The sequence below is a fragment of the Oreochromis niloticus genome, linkage group LG11 (genome assembly GCF_001858045.2).
Source record: "Oreochromis niloticus isolate F11D_XX linkage group LG11, O_niloticus_UMD_NMBU, whole genome shotgun sequence".
Classification (NCBI taxonomy): Eukaryota; Metazoa; Chordata; class Actinopteri; order Cichliformes; family Cichlidae; genus Oreochromis; species Oreochromis niloticus.
In genome coordinates this window covers 24978990-24997028 of record NC_031976.2, presented here as the reverse complement: position 1 = coordinate 24997028, position 18039 = coordinate 24978990, and the positions used below count along the sequence as shown (strand labels likewise).

General features: G+C 38.2%; 2 protein-coding genes across 2 annotated transcripts; one reads left to right on the top strand and one right to left on the bottom strand.

Moving 5' to 3' along the window:
• Window positions 1-1246: 1246 nt before the first annotated feature.
• pafah1b3 (platelet-activating factor acetylhydrolase, isoform Ib, gamma subunit) lies at window positions 1247-5650 on the top strand. The gene is made up of 6 exons (XM_003458803.3): window positions 1247-1321; window positions 1599-1689; window positions 2443-2532; window positions 2668-2784; window positions 2949-3071; window positions 3807-5650. Exons 2-6 carry the CDS (start codon window positions 1609-1611, stop codon window positions 4065-4067), a joined length of 672 nt encoding a protein of 223 aa, XP_003458851.1. The 5' UTR covers window positions 1247-1321; window positions 1599-1608; the 3' UTR covers window positions 4068-5650.
• Window positions 5651-7211: 1561 nt separating this feature from the next.
• On the bottom strand, window positions 7212-15979 carry LOC100703577 (hemicentin-1). Its single transcript, XM_005463957.4, has 15 exons — window positions 15747-15979; window positions 15232-15528; window positions 14355-14636; window positions 13990-14250; window positions 13493-13771; window positions 13114-13365; window positions 12725-13000; window positions 12349-12600; window positions 11931-12215; window positions 11323-11598; window positions 10473-10748; window positions 9298-9549; window positions 8846-9130; window positions 8488-8727; window positions 7212-8180 (listed from the first exon to the last, which is right to left on the bottom strand). The coding sequence occupies exons 1-15, from the start codon at window positions 15796-15798 to the stop codon at window positions 8092-8094; spliced, it is 3654 nt and encodes a 1217-aa protein (XP_005464014.1). The 5' UTR covers window positions 15799-15979; the 3' UTR covers window positions 7212-8091.
• Between the last annotated feature and the right edge of the window lie 2060 nt (window positions 15980-18039).

The following is an 18039-nucleotide window of genomic DNA, read 5'->3' as shown; positions in this document are numbered from 1 at the left end:
CTGTAAGTCAAAAGTACTGCTTATATTATATGTGAATTTACTTATTTTTACTCTGAATGTCTGGGGGGGGAAAGCCCTGGACAATATCCTTCATACTGTATGCACACAAAAAGTTAGAACTTATACTTCTGTTTACCCTGTTGGGCGTTCCTACATCTTCCTCCATCTCACCCTATCCCACTTCTGTAACACCAACCCGCTGCTTTCATTACATCCATAAACCTCCTCTGCAATCGTCCTCCTTTTTCTTCTGCCTATCTTTAACATCCTTTGCCCGTTGTGTCCACTATCCCTCCTCTCCATATGTCCAAGCCATTTCAACCTCGCTTGTCCCTCCTTGTCCCTCCTAGTCACTCGCAACTAAAATTTTAGAATCTTCAGCGCCACCTCCCGTCTTTTTGTCAGTGCCACCGTCTCCAAACCATACATCATCGCAAGTCTCACTAACATCATCTTAATTTTCCTTTTCTATTCTTCTATTCTTATGTCGCCAATCACACCTGACACTAGTCCCCACCCACTCCACCTTGTCCACAACCGCTTCATCACTTCTCGTGTGCACTGTTCGTTACTTTGGATGGCTGACCCCAGTTATTTTAAACTCAAAACAGCTCGAATTAATACTGAAAATTAAATGAAAAATGAACTAAAACGAGGAAACTAACTGAAGATAAATTAACTTGTTTTATATATATATACACACAACTTATTCACACAACTTATGTCTGGATTATGTCAGCAAGCTAACTTGGAGATTAGCAAGCACCTACTATCCCCAGGTGTAAATTAAGTTAAGGTGACACGCGGTGCATTAAGTTTAAGCTGTAGCTGCTTAGAAGCGCAAAGTATTTCCAACTTTAGCAAACTGTAAATCAGTTAAAGCCTTAAATACATGAGATAAAAAGAATCAATGAAAAGGAAAAATAATTAATTAACGTAGTTTCCACTTACCAAAGTCGTTCACAACCGCTTACTTTTACCGCACACCGAATGTATCGTTGCTCGGCAACACGCAGTCCCTTGCGTTTTTTACACGCAGTGGTAACGCCCAAGAAAGCCAACGAGCTGGACGAATCCACGTTCACAAAACGAGGGGTTACACAGTATCAACTCTGCTCCATTTTTCTATTTATGTAATCCTTTATTTTTGAATTCTCATATCATATGTTCCACACCACAATTTTATATGTTGAAACGTCGGAAAATTAAAATATTTAAAACCATGCATGTTGTTGACCACTCATGATAATGGTACGCTCTGCTATACTGAACCTCACTTCCGGAAAGTGATTCGGGGGACAACAGTGTTTTTGATTTAGTGGTAGGCTATGATAAGTTATACCTTTTAATGCAGTCTTTATGTAAATCTCTACCCTTTTCCATTCTACAGAGTATAGGCCTATTTTATTTCACAATTTCTCTTATATTGGTTCAACTACATCTCTTATGTGTTCCAGCATGTTGAGCTAGCTATTGTAGCTAACTTCGTTAGCTTCCACAGATCTCTCAAGCGAACAGAGCTATGGGCTATTTATGAATTGGTTTGTGTGTATTGCTGAAAGTGTGAAGAACTCAGTGTGACTGTTTTCCCAACACAGGTAAAGCAGAATGAGTGCAGGAGAACCAAACCCAGCCGCCACACCCACTCCCTGTGAAGACACGCAGGGAGATGGACGATGGATGTCTATGGTGTGTGACTTTTATATTATTTATAGGATTTATAAAGTACGGTGTTATATTATTCCGTTTGCATCGTTGCTGATGTTTAGTTTTGCAATCACTGAAGATAAAGGGAAGCTTCATAGTTGAAAAGAGCCAGCTACTGACATATTGTAGTACATATTATTGTAATAATGGCCTTCATAAATTATTCAGACCTGTCTAATAAATGAAAAATGCAATGGATTGTGATGGGTGTGCAGTTTTGCAATTAATTTGTGAAAGAAAGAAAAAAGTCTTGGCGAATTAGTATTTTTTTTCAGACACATGGGGATATACATAGATATTTCATTAATTGATTTTAAAAAAACATTAGAAAAATATGCTCAGTTTTCTCTATCCAGATAACAGTACATTCTAAATACATTTTTGTACCTGGACTTTTCATGTAAAAAACAAATTGCTGGTGTTACATTCAAGACTGCACTGTGATGATACCAAAGTGCTTCTAGAAAGCAGACTTGCCACTCGTTAGCCTTTTGGCATTGCCACCGGCAGTCATTTGGGTAGTTATTTTAAAGCATGTCTCTAAATGAACACAAATGTCAGTAGTCACCAGAAAATCAAAGGAAACATACCATGCTGATTCTTAAAAAACCCCCCAAGGTTTTAAAAAGTTTATCTTCCAATATATGTGGATGTTGTGCATGGTTAGTACTGCAGTAAAAAAAAAATATGTATATATATCTAAAAGTTTGCATCTTTTACATTTTCTTTTTGTAGCACAATCGGTTTGTGTCCGACAGCAAAGACAAAGAACCTGATGTCCTGTTTGTTGGAGACTCTCTTGTTCAGCTCATGCACGAGTTTGGGGTAAAACAAAGATTGCATTCATATATGTGCCTCTGTTCATTATGTAACTGATTTATGTTTTCTCATAAATGTTTTCAAAGTGTGAAAACTTGTTGTGCAACATGTGAATGCAATATTATTGTGGTTTGTCTGCAGATATGGCGTCAGTTGTTCTCACCTCTCCATTGCCTTAATTTTGGGGTGGGTGGTGATGCAACACAACATGTGCTGTGGCGACTGAGCAACGGTGAACTGGATAACATCAGCCCAAAGGTTCAAAACAGTGCCAGAAATAGAGAACATGATCATGCTTGTTTATTCACACAAAAGACTGATTGTGCTCAACTCTGTGTTAAAATCCCACTTCCAGGTACATTGGGCCAAAATATCAGCGACATGTGTTCAGTCATGCATTGCTTTGTGTTTTGTTGTTGCAGGTCGTAGTGCTGTGGGTAGGAACTAACAATCACGGTCACACTCCTGAACAGATCTGTGGAGGCATCTTGGCTATTATCCAAGTTATCAAGAACAAGCTTCCCAATGCCCACACGCTTGTACTTGTAGGTGTTTTTCGTAATGCATTCCTTGTATCGGGTGTTAATCTGCTCACCCGCATGTTTGTTGACAATGACTAATGAAGTTAATTCAACCATCAAAGTACAGTGCTATGTCACCCCTTTTAGCAGCATCTTAGCTATCTGAAATGAGGTGAAGTATAAAGTTATGGATACTTCTTCATCATCTGGAACTTTGATTATCTGTGAGCAATTTCACGTAGTATATTGAAGCATTTTAAATATACACTGTAGGCCCATTTGGAAAAACAGTGTAGCATGCACTCTACAGACATGCTCTTCAACGAGTCTGCAGAGAATAGCATCTTGGTAGGCGCTATGTAGAAGCTGCAATCGCTGCTGGTGCTGATACTATTGCAACTAAAAATGGGCACAGTTTAGAAAATCTGTTTAGAAATCAACTGACTCTATATTGTATTAGAAACAACAACAAAAAAACTAGATTAACTGTGGATATCTAAGATTGTTTGGATCACAAGGTTTTGTGCTATATGATATGTAGTTTAAAGTAAACCAGAAGAGTCTCTACCTGGTCAGGTGAATGTTAGGGGGGCAAAAAGCTGTACTTCAGAGAGGTCTGAGGTTTAACTGTATTAATTTACTGTATATGTACTGGGGACAGAAACTTAATTGGAAATTCAGCTAACACGTGGATGAGTAACTTATGAAAAAAGGTATATGAAACATTTAAAAATAAGTATGCTAATGTTTGTTTTCCAGAGTTTACTGCCCAGAGGAAAAATGCCAAACCCTCTACGGGATAGAAATGCCAAGGTGAACGAGCTAGTAAAGGACACCTTAACATCTCTTCCTCATGCCTCCTTCTTCAATGTAGACCCCGGCTTTGTTCACTCCAATGGTAGCATCTCCCACCAGGACATGTACGACTACCTTCACCTGACCCCAAAAGGATATCAAGCTGTATGTGAACCCTTGCATGCCCATATCAAAGCCCTGCTAGGTGAACCTACTGACAACTGAGCATCTAGGTCACAAAAGTACACTACCACAGTGGTCCTTGTCCCTGTTTCAAGAAACCATTGCACTTATATTATTAAGATGTGTAATGATGGATAGAATCAGTTATTAAGGGCTAAGAGCTGCATAAACTATTTGTGGAAGACCTTTTCAAGGCTTGGGTTGGTGACCACTGTTAAAGACAATGTGACCATACCGTTTTTGTTTATATGAATTGACAAAGTCCTACTTCCATTCCCAATATTGCACCTGTTCCATTAGCTTCTCTGACACACAGAATCAATACAATTGAACAATTTTGTTTGTCATCCGGGGACCCTCTGGTTTAAGAGAATAATAATGAGCTAATTATACTGTCCATTATCGCCCTCATGATTGGCACCGCTCACTAAAAGTGATGTCACATCCACTGGTGCAAGTTTTTGTGTCATTTTAGCCGGTCGCACACCTCTCAATTTTTTTACCTGTGTGTGGGTGGCATTTGCACCATGGCCGGTAATTCCCAAATTATACAGAGGGAGATGCTCCAACAGCTTGACAAAAAGACTTCTTAAAAACTCAGCTTCTGGTTTGAGCTTCTTCTACTCTTAAAGAGGGCTGATGTGGAGGTTTTATCTCAGTGATGACAGTTTGTTTTAGAAAATGCTGTAGCGGGTAACTGAGCCCTAAGCACCAGTATTAATGGTGACTGCTGTGGTGATATCACTGTTTTCAAACGACACGACTAATGCGCTGACCATAAAGCACCCTTCAACTATACGTGAAGAGATGGCTGTTAGAGCACACATCAGTCCAGATGTTCAGTGGTCATGAATAAATTTCACAGGTAGGCAGCAGCTTTATATTCTAAGGAAGACATCCTGTAGGTCAAACCGCTGAATGCACCTTGTTAAAGGCTTGCTGTGCTGCAGATCTTATCCCTTTGGCTATAGCTCATGAATCCTTCACACACACACAACAGGTTGCACTTTCTTGAACTTTAGGAACAGGAGCTTGTTGGAAAAGGATGCAGGATGTATCAGGTTTAAGCCAAAATATGCCTGTGTACAAGATACAACAACTGCCCTTCTTAGAAGATCCTTGTAAATCATCTCAATTTCACTGTTCTTCAGGTTACCTTTATTTGGCAATAGCTTTATTGCGATGTCTGATGTGTTTGGTTTCTTTTTTGTACCTGTTCATTTGAAGGACCAAAGTTTTTTGGGGTTTTTTTTGTTTGTTTTTTTGCTTGTCTGCACTTGCAAACAATTGACCGTTACAGTTTACTTGCTTTTCAGCATATCATGTTATCTCATTAATGCCCTTGTATCTTTTCCTTTATCCATAACAACAACAGTGTATTCATATGAGAGACTGTTTTGTTGCAAGGATAGATGTGTTTGAGTAGGTCGAGAAGCTGTGCTGATACATTTAGATGTCTGTGAATTGAGAAGTCTTTTGTAATGGCTCCTTCAAATATTTAAAGGCTTTACTTCACACTAACATGCTTCTGGGCCTCTTGTGTGAGGACTGTGCTACATTACATGAACAATTGGATGGCCAACTGTGTAAGTGATGAAAGATATGCATTAAATATCAAAACAAGATTGATTGGATCTGTGTGTTGAGTACCACTGGTGCAGAGCTACATTTTTAGGCCTTGGGTTCATCAAGAGTACATATAGATTGTTAGATGTGTAAAAGAGATTTATTACTTTTGCTTGACTTGTTTTGTTCCTGTCTCACGCATATTTTGTGAGCGCAGAGGCACGTTTCAGAAACTTGAGGAAGGCAAACAAGTCTAACTTTGTCCTTACCACCGGTCTGTGAGTTTTACCACGAATCTGATCCTTTCTCCAACTGTCATCACACATGAAACAAAAGCAGAGCACTTACAGCTCTTCTTGACATTAGCAAACATGATTTAATATTGACAGTGATGTATCAGTTGCAGTCATGCTGACAGAAGTGATAGCAGCCAGCCAGTTTTTTAAAGAGAGTAACAGATATATCCTGAAGACACAATATGATCCCAATTTTTATCGAATCAGTAAAAGGCAGTAAAAAGATAAAATGTATATAAAATGCACAATAATGTAAAATAATCACATAATAAAAGAGTATTGATGTATTAGGTTCCTATCAGGAAAGTTTAGTTAGAGACTATCAGATGGGCACATCTGACATTCAAATGCTTTTTTACCGCATCACAGTAACCCTGTGAATCTCTCTAAAAGCAAAAAGCCATTACTCAAAACCACTATCTGTTGGCAAGTGTACATCATTCTGTCAGTCACTGCCACACACCGTAAAATAGTTTTTTCAGCCAGTTGATTAATGTGCTTCAGCTATGATTTCATCACCATCATCCTTTATAAAGAGCCGGAACACCAACCCCATCATTCCTTCTCTGGGACTGAAGTCAGTGCACAAGCAGGATTTCTTTCCCCGAGTTAACTGAATTGCCTTTTCTCCAACATGGGACCCAGGGTGCTTTTGCCGCTGGCTATTGGGCTGGTAATATTCACTGATTGCATCCAAGGTATAGTATGATACTTCGTAAAAATCTTTTTGTACCCTGTGCACCCTATTCTGAAGTCTCCTTTTCTATTATTTTCCTTTTCATTTGTTAAAGGTGTTCATGAGATGAAGAAACAGAGCCTGGTTGTCAGCGGATTCACTGACGGTATGTGAGATTATTTTCTAAACACATTTCGCCGAGACAAGCTCTTTAATGATAGTTACAGGTTTGTATCTAAATACTTACTTTATTAAAATTGTTACTATAAATCTTTTAAAGTTATTTCTATAATAAACTGTGCTACAGGATCTGCTGTTGGAGAACTACTTACAACTGCACGTCCAGTAATCCAAAGACAGGACAAAAGACCTTGCACCTGTAAAGGTGACATGCGAATTTTACCGAAGAATGTATACATTTTTACATGTATCACTTTTATGTAAGTACATCCTCTCTCTTAGAAAAATACAGTATTTCTAACCCATTCAGCTTCTTTTATTATATGTCACTCAGGGAAGGAAATGGGTGTGATGAACAAAGCCTGCAACTGCTTGAATACTGCTGGACACATTGGAAAGTGTAAGTTGCCTATAGCGTCTAAGATTTTTGGAATAGGGAAGGAATAAAATGATGAGAAAAATCAGTGATAAAATCAGTTATTGTATTCTCTTTATTATCATGACTTAGTGTGATTACAGATAGAAGCTACACATTTTAAATTATTCTAGAATCTGATTTAAATTTTTCATTCATTTTCTTTTTTTTGTGTCCAATTGCTTTATCTTTCTGGATTCATTCAAACCGCAAGGGAAAAAACACTGCAAGACTGAAAAGTTCAAGAACATGAAGATATGCCAAAGGATGAATAAATCCTTCAACCCCTCTGTGCCCATATGAGCAACACAAAGAAGCCCTCCATTCTTACACATGCATGCTTTTGTAAGACTGCCAATCTTATTTTCTATGCATACACATATTATTTTTTACAAATGCAGTGTAAAAGAAACTTTATCACTGGAATTTGAACTCACTATAACTTTCTGAATGGGACCATTATTATTTTAAATATCCCACTTAATAAAATCTCCAAAAAATATATTATGTTGTCTTTTTTCATTCATTTTAAAAAAAAGTAATCATGTCAAATAAGGTGAATCAAGGTATAATAAAACATCCACGTACATATATTATTACCATGGTTAAATGCTCACACTGATTATAATTTGTAAGGACTACACTTTCCTTGCTTTCCCTTTATGAAACTATTCAAGTGTATTCACTGAACTAGCTCCAGGGGAGTGATTGCAATGACAGTATTAAAACTAGCGAAACTACATTTTACTGTTAATAGATATAATATTGAACATAAAAAGTAGGCATTGCACTAATTAAATAATGTGTATGTCTAACATTAGGATTATGGACTACGTTATGTTTTCCTAATCATTGTGCAGGAAGATTGTTGTCAAAAAACAGGGAGAGAAAAAGAAGCCTTTCATTCTCAGAAGACTTAACAGCGTGGAGAACTCAGTTGAACAACACAGGCGCAGAAAAGGCAAACAGAACCATCATCATCAGGCTGCCTTGGTATGGGAAGTGGATGGCAGGGGCGTGAGCTGGGGGTGGAAAATATGACAAGCAAAGAGACATGTTTGAGGTTAGGAGTGGAAAAGAAAGAGAAACACTTACAGTATATTTGCAAATTTATAGCACTGGCTGTGGCCAATTTTATAAGATGGGTGTGATCATCATAGTTTTTTTAATGTTCTACACTACAAAGAAGGCTTTTGACATTAACGTCTTAAAATGTTTTGTACATTTCACCTCTATTTTCTAATGAGGTCATAGGTTATAGTAAAATACCCCTTGCTCAAGAACCTGTTAAAGAGAAATGAGTAGAGATGAGATGTGTGGTTTATTCACCTGTGACGTTAAGATTTTGGTACATTGTGATATTAGTCACGGAGTTCCATGCCTTGCATGTGTAAATCCCAAAATTCTGGCTGGTTGCAGGGAATACAATACTAGGTGTGTTCTGTAGAGGTGTTGACTGATTGTCGAAGAACCAGGAGAAGTCACACGCTGGTCGAGAATCAGCCTGGCATGTCAGGGACACGTACATGAACATACTTGCACGGGATATGGTCAGTCCCAGTGGGCCATCTAGAAAAAGAAAGATTTAGTTTGAATAATGTACTGCAAAATTATGAATACTGTTTTCTTGGCACAAAATCTGACAAAATGACTGATTTCTTAGAACTAGTCCTCAACAAACACTCACAGTTCACCCACAGTCTGTACTGGGGGCTCACATGATCCCCAGCCTTATTGGTAGCAACACACTGATATGTCCCATCACTGTCCAGTGTCACTGGGGTGAAATGCAGCATGTTGTTTTCAGTAGCATAGGACACATATGAGTTATTAGAGGGGTCCATGCTGAGCATCATGTTATCTTTCATCCAGTAGATCGTGTCATAGGGCCCAACAACCTCACAGGTGAGAGTAAAGTTTTTAGTGTCGATTGGAATTGTCTTGTTTTTGATCATCACTGACTCTATGGCCTCTGTAGACACACAATACAAGGTGTTAAACACAAAAGAGCATGACATCTTGACTGGAGTACATCCCCATGAAATATTTAGACTTTAAGAACACAATAAGAATTTGCATTTGATCAGTTTCAGAGCCACATGTGCAACACGTTTCCCAAAAATCTTAAAGTGTTCATACCAACAACTGTGAGCGTAGTGGAGTTTGTGCTGTTCTTTCCTGTCACATTATTAATGGCCATACAGGTGTATTCTCTGCTCATGTTGGAAGACAAGAGGCTAGTTGTGTACACTGACGTGTTGGACACAATTGATCCGTTGAACCACCAGAAGAATTGGCTGGGAGGCACTGACATGGCAGAACAGCTGAAGACGGCTTGACGTCCTATTTCAGCAAAAGCTGGCCCATAAATAATGGGCTTTTCTGGACCATCTGTAACAGCAAAAAAGGATAGATTACTCTAACAGTAAGAATCTAGAGTGTTAACTTTTTTGTTAACTACAAAGTTCAAGTTGGACTCATGCAAGTATAATTCTTCAACTTGCGGTTAAAAATGTGGTGATGGATCAGCATGATGCAAAAGAGACTGACACACCTGTCCCTGATGAATGTTCTTACAGACGTTTTGAATATCTGTGCCCCTCCTGAGGAAATTTATTGTCTAAACCTTTGAGCACAAAGCAACACTGGAGTATTATAAGGTAAAGATAACGCTTTGACTTAGTATGAGCTACTACCGAGCAATTTAACATTATGAAGCAATTTCATAGTCCTACCTTTAATGCAAAAGAGTAGCCTACCTGACTATATTGCATGCAAATTTGTCTTTTGAGCTAGGTAAAGTATTATCCATATTTGGATAGGTTCTGGTCAGCTGTGCAGTTCATTGTATATTTATTGTGTTGACTGCTGTGTCTTAAGAGACATTGTAGTTGCAAGACTGAAATACTCTTTGATAGTTTTATAATGAAATTGGTCACCTGTGTGTCAAGTCATTATGTTTTTCACTGCTGTGTGGGTACGGTTCAGCATGTAGTGTGATTGCTATCCACACCAGAGCATGCAACACCAGTGCTTTCTCAATGAAAGCCTTTGTAAAATTGCTGCATTAAGTAAATTATAATCTATAATTAATGTGAAGCTAATACAAATTGAAGTGCACTTTTTGTAAAAGTGATCAATCGGGCAATCGTGGTTAGGCATATGAGAAGCAAGTCTGCACATTATGAACAGACCCTTTTTGTAGAATCCATGTTTTAGAACCAAAATACAATGGATTTACCTAATTTAAGGTGATGCACCATTGATATTGAACCACTTAGTAGCGTACATTCTATACTTTCTAATATACTCACAATTGACAATGAGGTTATAAGTAGGGCTGGTCATGTTTCCAAAAGCATTAATAGCCATACAGCAATAGTTTCCATTATCATAGCGCTCCACCATACTGAGGTGGAGCATCTTATTTTCCATGTAGAAAACAGTTCTGTTGTCATCATGCAGTTTCTCCCCATTCTTCATCCAGTAAATGTATTCAGCAGGTCCAGTTACATTGCATGTTAAGTTATATGAATAACCTTCTATGGCTGGTGTCATTGGTGCTTTTACTTCCACATTTTCTATTGGATCTGCAAACAAAACAAACAACACAACAGTCATTTAGTCAGAAAGACATGACAAAGGTAACTTACATCATAGCTGTTGTTAAAAAGGTCCAGCAGTGCACACATTTAACCTTTAGTATGAGGCCTCCAATACTCCAAAACTGGTATGTTAACCGCACTAGCAAAGGCAACACCGTCCTTTAGCACATCTCGGTGAGTTTTAAATGGCCCACGACAGCCACACAACAGCCTATTCTCCCTGATGTCCTCTGGTTATAGACATAACATTGATAAATCACACACTGGCATGCTATGGAACACTTTCTTTTTTCAAAACCCCCAAGCGCACAACAGACATGCACATAGACATGCAAGTATAATTTAACATCTGTGCATTGTCTTTTATATACTACCTTCTGTCAAGTTTCATACGATATTGATATGTTTTATGTATTTGTAAATAATTTTTCTGTGCCTGAACTTTTGGTATTTCACATAACTGAATTTCCAGATAATTGATTTGCAACAAATGTTTTGAATCTTGAAATGTTAAAATCATATCACTCAGTTGCATAAATCCTTAAAATATCAAACTCACAGATCACAACGAGCATGTAAAGAGCGCTGGACATGGTTCCAGCAGCATTAATAGCCAAACAGTAGTAGCTTCCAGTGTCATATCGCTTTACTGGATTAATCTCAACTGTCTGGTTATCCTTGTGGAAAAAAGTTCTGTTGTCTTCATGCAGTCTCTGCCCATTCTTCATCCAGTAAATGTAGTCAGCAGGTCCAGTTACATTGCATGTCAAATTATAGGCGTAACCTTCTTTGACAGAGGTCACTGGTCCATTTAATTTTACATTTTGGATTGGATCTGCAAACAAAGCAAACCACATAACACTTAATTTCTCTATTTAGCTGTCATTCCTCTTTCTAAGAAGGAAAATAAATTAAATACATTTTTTGCATCAACCCAAAAACATGTAGGCTGCTTTGTTAAGTATTTAAATCCCCAAAATGTCTAAATACTGCTAAAAAAAATATCATGACTCTTCATTTGGATCTTCCTTACAGCAAACATTTTCTCAGGGATGTAGATATTAAAACAATTTGTGTGTAGCATTTGAAAATGAGTACAAAATTAAATAAAACTAGTTTTCGAAAAAAATACAAAAAACACTTTTCATTGCTTTCTGTCATGCTCACAATTCACCAGTAGTCTGTACTGTTGGCTGTTTTGCTGGCCAGCCTTATTGGAAGCAACACACTGATATATCCCGTCATTGTACGTTGTCACTGGGATGAAGTGCAGCATGTTGTTTTCAATGTAATAGGAGATATGTGAGTCATTAGAGGGGTCCATGTTGAGCATCATGTTATCTTTCATCCAGTAGATCGTGTCATAGGGCCCAACAACCTTACAGGTGAGAGTAAAGTTTTTAGTGTCGATTGGAATTGTCGTGTTTTTGATCATCACTGACTCTATGGCCTCTGTAGACACAAAACATGAGAGTTGAGAGGGTAAGATTTCTTTAGTGTTCTTTATTCTTGGAACACAATAGCAGCCAGAGTCATATGTTAAAAATGTTTCATCTAATTCCTCTGAATCCTAAAGTTTTCATACCAATCACGGTGAGTGTCGTGGAGTTTGTGCTGTTCTTTCCTGTCACATTATTAATGGCCATGCATTTGTACTCTCCGCTCATGCTTAATGACAACACATCAGTTGTATAGTTTGATGTATTGGCCACGATGGATCCATTGAACCACCAGTAGAATGTACTGGGAGGCACTGACTCGGCAGAACAGTTGAAGACAGCTTGATGTCCTGTTTCAGCAAAAGCTGGCCCATAAACAAAAGGTGTTTCTGGTCCATCTGTAACAGAAAAGGAAATAGATGAATACCTAAACAACTATGTATGTATGTAAATGTAAAACTTAAAAATTGTTCATTTAAACATGACACTCAACTGCATAAAATCTCTAAATATTATACTCACAGTTGACAAAGAGCATGTAAGGAGTGCTCATGTTCTTTGAAACTGCATTAATGGCGATACACTCATATTTGGCATTATCATAGCGCTCCACCATTCTGATGTGAAGTGTTTTGTTATCATTGTAGAAAACTATTTTGTTGTTTTGATTCAATGGCTCCTCATTCTTCATCCAGTAAATGTAATCAGCAGGTACATCCGTGTTGCATGTTAAGTTATAGGAGTAACCTTCTTCGGCAGGCATCATTGGTGCTTCTACTATTATGTTTTGCAGCGGCTCTGCAAACAAAGCAAATCACAAAATAGCTCTTTAGTTCTACCTGTCTCCTTTTTATGAATGAAAAGTTATTTTGTGTACACCCAAAAAAAAAAAAAGGTCACGTAAGTCTTACCGACAACAGTAAGGATTATGTCGGCAGTGCTGTTTTTGCCACTGATGCTGTTGAAGGCCACACAGAGGTACTTTCCACTCATGCTGGTTGTCAGAGACTGTGTGACATACTCTGACTTGTTGGAGACCAGATCATTTCCAAAGTACCATTCATACCTGCTGGGAGGATTAGATGTTGCATTGCAGGTGAATGTGGCGTAGTCTCCTGCCTTTGCCAAATTTGGCCCCATGACATTTGCTATCTCTGGTCCATCTAAACACATAAAGCACACCACAAATTACTTTCACTGAAAAATGCTTATGTGACTACAGGCATTCAGATAATACAGAACTGACATCACAGTGATAATCGTTATGTTGATAATGGTACAAATACTTACAGTAAACTGTGACTGTGAAGCGATGGCTGGTTTGGTTGCTTACAGCATTGAAAGCCTGACATTGATAATTTCCACCATCTGAATGTTGGGCTGAAGTTATAGTGAGTGTCTTGTTGTCCGGGCTAAACGCTGTGTTGTTATTGTCAGCAGAAATAAGGATTTCTCCATTTCTCCACCAAAAAATGATGTCAACAGCTCCCGTCACTTCACAGCTCAAAGAGAACGTCTCACCAAGTGATGCTGGATGGGAAAGATTCACCGCTACTGCTGTCACAGGATCTGTTGGAGTTTAGTAAGTAATTTAAATTCACTCAAATATTTGACCTGAAAATAATGGCATGTTCAACTAGATAATTCCTCTGCACTGTACAAAGGAAAAGGCACAAACCACAACTCTTTCTTTTTGGTCTTAATGGTCTACCAGCTCAGCAGATCTAAGCAGCAAAGTAAAAAGTAAAACAAAGTAAATTTTTAAACAGGTACCAAACCAAACTTACCCACAATCTGGATTGCTGTCGTTTTGCTGCTGAATCTCAGCGTGACTGTATTCTGAATTAGACATGTGTAATTTCCCGAATCGCTCTCAGTAACGTCCTGTAGTTCAATACTTGATGTGTTTGTTTGGTACACTCCATCAATCATCCAAGTGATCATTGCTGGAGGACTGGAGTCCGCTGAGCATGACAGTGTGATAGTAGATCCGCCTTTGTATATGCTGCTTACGGGCATGACTGTCATCTTTGCGTTACTTGGACCATCTGGTGACAGAACAGGGCATAAATTGTTTTAGAGGTTATTGTTGGGATAGCAGATTGTTTTATAGATTGTATGCATGTATTGGTGTCTTTTAGTTAGAACTCACAGTTGATGTTCAGATTCACAGGGGCGCTGATGTCATTGCTGACATTATTAGACACATTACACATGTACGGTCCTTGATCATAGCGGGTCACGTTCATGATAGTGAGAATGGTGTTTCCACTGCTGAGTTGAACTTTTTCATTGGCCGTGATCATTGAGCTCCCATTGAACCACTGATAAGACAGGGATGTGCCTTTGGACACACCGCACATAAGTACTGCTGTGTCATTGAACTCCACCAGGTTGGTTGTGCTTGTCTGAATGGTCACATTGTAAACAGACTCTGCGGAGAATAAAATAACAAGGCATTTGTCATGTTTTATTTAAGAAATGTGTTCTCCACCAAATATATATGAAAATGTGACCCATATGTTGAATTAAAGTCAGGTTTTAGATAAAAACAAATAAAAACAAAACAGTCTTATAAAAAATGGGCTCCTTGGGTGACAGTACTGGTCTGTTGATTGGTCAGTCCAATTCTCTGGTTCGTCAAGGATGTACTTTTATTTGCAATTACTTCTTAAAATTTTTGTTAAACAATGACTTGGTGTGATGTCATGTTCTGAGTTGGTATTTACCCTAACTTTTATTTAATTGATGTAAAACCTTAGAACTGAAAGAGGGTTTACTTTCTTTTTCACAAATATATATTGTAGGCAATGTAATTGTTAACATTTCTCCTTAACATAATGGAACCAAGAGACTCTAGCAATGCCTCTTTTCATAAATCATAACAAAGTTAATTGATAATAATAATAATAATAATAATAATAATAATGACAATGATACAGAAATCTTGCAAGAAGTATAATGTAGGAAGTGAAATCTTCTTGAAATCTGTGCTGGTGACTAAACAAGAAAAATGAGAGAGCCCTTACCTTCAACTGAAAGTGTTAACTGAGAAAAAAATTCATTGATTACATCCTGCAGTGTGTAGTTTCCAGAGTCTTCCAATTTTACTGAGAGTATGGTCAGTGATGAAGTATTTGGGTTAAATAATACTCTGTCTTTCCAAGTTTTGGAAATAGCAAAATACTCATTTAGTTTTATCACAATTTGGCGGGTGTTGAATAGCCATCCGCCTGAGGTGATATTGCGATTGCTGCTAAGTGTAACATTGTTTCCCACTGCGACGGGGTTCTCAGAGGCATATAATGTCTGACTGCGTGTCACATCTAGAAAGAGAAAGCAAGTAAAATATTCAGTCGCCACGTAGTTGTCATGCACACACTGGGACAGAAGTAGTTACAAAAGTACTGATATATGTCAACGTAGTATATTTAAAGGATTTTAATTTATATTAGGGTCTATAAATTGTCTAATTCTCTGACCCTGTAGTTATTTTAATAGTCAATAAAACCCTCATTGAACTTCACTTATCATTCAGTTTTACCTGTGAAGGTTACTGCAGCCAAGAATAGGATGAACCCCACTGGAGACTCCATTAAGCTCCTTGGTATCCTTTCCCTAAACTTGAATCTGGCTTTGATGAATAAAATCCTGTGATATTCTCTGCTACCTGCCTTCAAATCAGCTAATATTTACTCTGTAACACTGCAGCTCTCTGTGTTCTTGATGCAAATGCCTTCCCCTGCTTTCACCATCATCATGCCACCTCACAGTCATGACCACGCCTTGTTTTACCCTGTTATATTGATGCGTTCCAGGTGCACACCTATGAGTGTCCATTTACTGTATACTGTTGTTCTGCAACTTTTTCCAACCAAGGAAACATGTGGAGAGCGTTTATAATTTTAACACATGACTCTGTACCTAGAATGCAAACCAAATCTGTGGAATCTTGGTCTCTGAACGTCATTTTAGTATTCTCATAAAAAAGATGAGTCACTTCTTCCCACAATAGAGATGGAAACCACTGAATTGGACAAAATAAAAACGAATTTTGGGGTTAAGCATTTGTAGATTCAGCTATGATGATCCATCCAAATCTATATCTGTAAATGCCTTCTTATGGAGAGGTTTGTGTTTGGATTATTTGGTTATGAGTTGCACCCCGAATATCAAAACTTAAAGAATTTGTAGAGGACAATGGACTCTCTGTCTCACTAAACTGGATCGTCTCCTTCTCCTATTTTGTTTACAGTAACCAAAGAGACACGGGATGAATGTCCTATTCATCTGTAAACAAAATTACAATTTTCTTTCCCCCATAAGACTAGAATAAAATAAAATAAAAAACTTTCACAAATACCTCTGACAATTAGCTCAATTTTATATTTTCAATATACATGATGTCTGCTTTTCTTTTTTTGGAGCACTCAATAACATGTGGTGTTAAAGGCTATAACAAAAACAAGGGTGTTGCATTAACTAGCTGAGGTCACATCCTAATTTAGGTATGACAGTATTTCTAGTAGATAATGGCAGATGGCATTAGAATGAACTGAGGCTGCAGTTTCAGGAAGGCTTCAAAGGGGACTGACCGCAGCTCACTGGGCCAGGCAAATCCCCCTGTACTAATGAGAGTTGAGCTGAAAAAAAGCAGAGAGGGTAGGACATGAAAATGAGAACAAACACCCTATATTGCAGAGAGGGTTATATATAGACTGGAAAGGACATGATGTGTAGTTCTTCGGGGGGGGGGGGGGGGGATAATGCTGGATATCTTTGCTTATATGGACTGGGGAATGCACTTATAATTGAGGGATGCCACATTGTTTGATGGAAAGTAAAATTGTTAACCTATCAGTACAGCAGGACAGTCCATTTTGCTGAGATTTCATCCTGTTACATAAAGGGCAGTCAGAGTGCTGTTGCTTAGCTTTTAGAGGTCTGTGTCTCCTTCCATGGATATGCCTCCCCAGACCATCACTGACCCACCACCAAACCAGTCATACTGAACAACGCTGCAGGCAGCATAACACTCTCCACAGCTTCTCCAGACCCTTTTGTGTCTCTCATGTGCTTAGGGTGAATGTGATGGCTGCACTTACAGCCACACAGTGGTAATAGCCACCATATTAGTGTAGAGGCTTATACATAACATCACATTCACATTTGTCTTTCTTCAAATAGGAATTAATTACAGGACAATGAACAACTGGATTTGGTTTAGAATTAGTTCACATATCCATATAACACAGTATTCTAAAATAAGTGTGCACATTTTAGTTTACACTATTACGTATAATTTAATCTTTGTTTTCTGAGTTACTTTAGTTGCAGCTGCTCCCGTCCCTTGATTGAGGAGCCAACAGGTGGAAAAGGGGCGGAGCAAGCCTTGATGGAAAGCTGCAAATTGGCTCATTTCATAATTTAGGACCATGGGGGGGAATTGGAGTTCATTGTGTTAGTTTCAGTTAGGTTTTGTGTGTTTTACCCCTTTTTGTGTTTTTGTGGGCTGATCAGCCATTGTTAAGTTTCCCCTTTGTCTCGTTAAGTTAGTTCAGTTTGTTTGAGTTATCAGTATTGTGTGTTAACTTTGAGTAGAGTTCTGTTATTTTGACCTCTTTTATGGGCCCAAGACTTCTATTCTTTTTACATGATTTAACCAATTATTTTTGGGGGTTCAATAAAAAAATCCTTTTTTTTCTTTTTTTTTTTACTTTAACCTGTGCTTAAGTTTCCTTCGCTGCTCGGTCCATCACAGTGAACGTGCTATCATCTGTGAAAAGCAAAGGAAGGCAGTGCTCCACAGTGAATACAGTTTGTGTTGAGAAAAAAAC

Bases quoted from the DNA above. Each gene is read 5' to 3' on its own strand.
- LOC100703577 (XM_005463957.4), bottom strand. From the start codon at position 15,798: ATGGAGTCTCCAGTGGGGTTCATCCTATTCTTGGCTGCAGTAACCTTC. The intron at 13,366-13,492 runs GTAAGTATTTGT...TTATGTGTTTAG, and splicing joins CTTCACAGTCACAGTTTACT to ATGGACCAGAGATAGCAAAT. The intron at 9,131-9,297 runs GTATGAACACTT...GTGTGTCTACAG, and splicing joins CACTACGCTCACAGTTGTTG to AGGCCATAGAGTCAGTGATG.
- pafah1b3 (XM_003458803.3), top strand. From the start codon at position 1,609: ATGAGTGCAGGAGAACCAAACCCAGCCGCCACACCCACTCCCTGTGAA. The intron at 2,533-2,667 runs GTAAAACAAAGA...GTTTGTCTGCAG, and splicing joins AGCTCATGCACGAGTTTGGG to ATATGGCGTCAGTTGTTCTC. The intron at 3,072-3,806 runs GTAGGTGTTTTT...TTTGTTTTCCAG, and splicing joins ATGCCCACACGCTTGTACTT to AGTTTACTGCCCAGAGGAAA.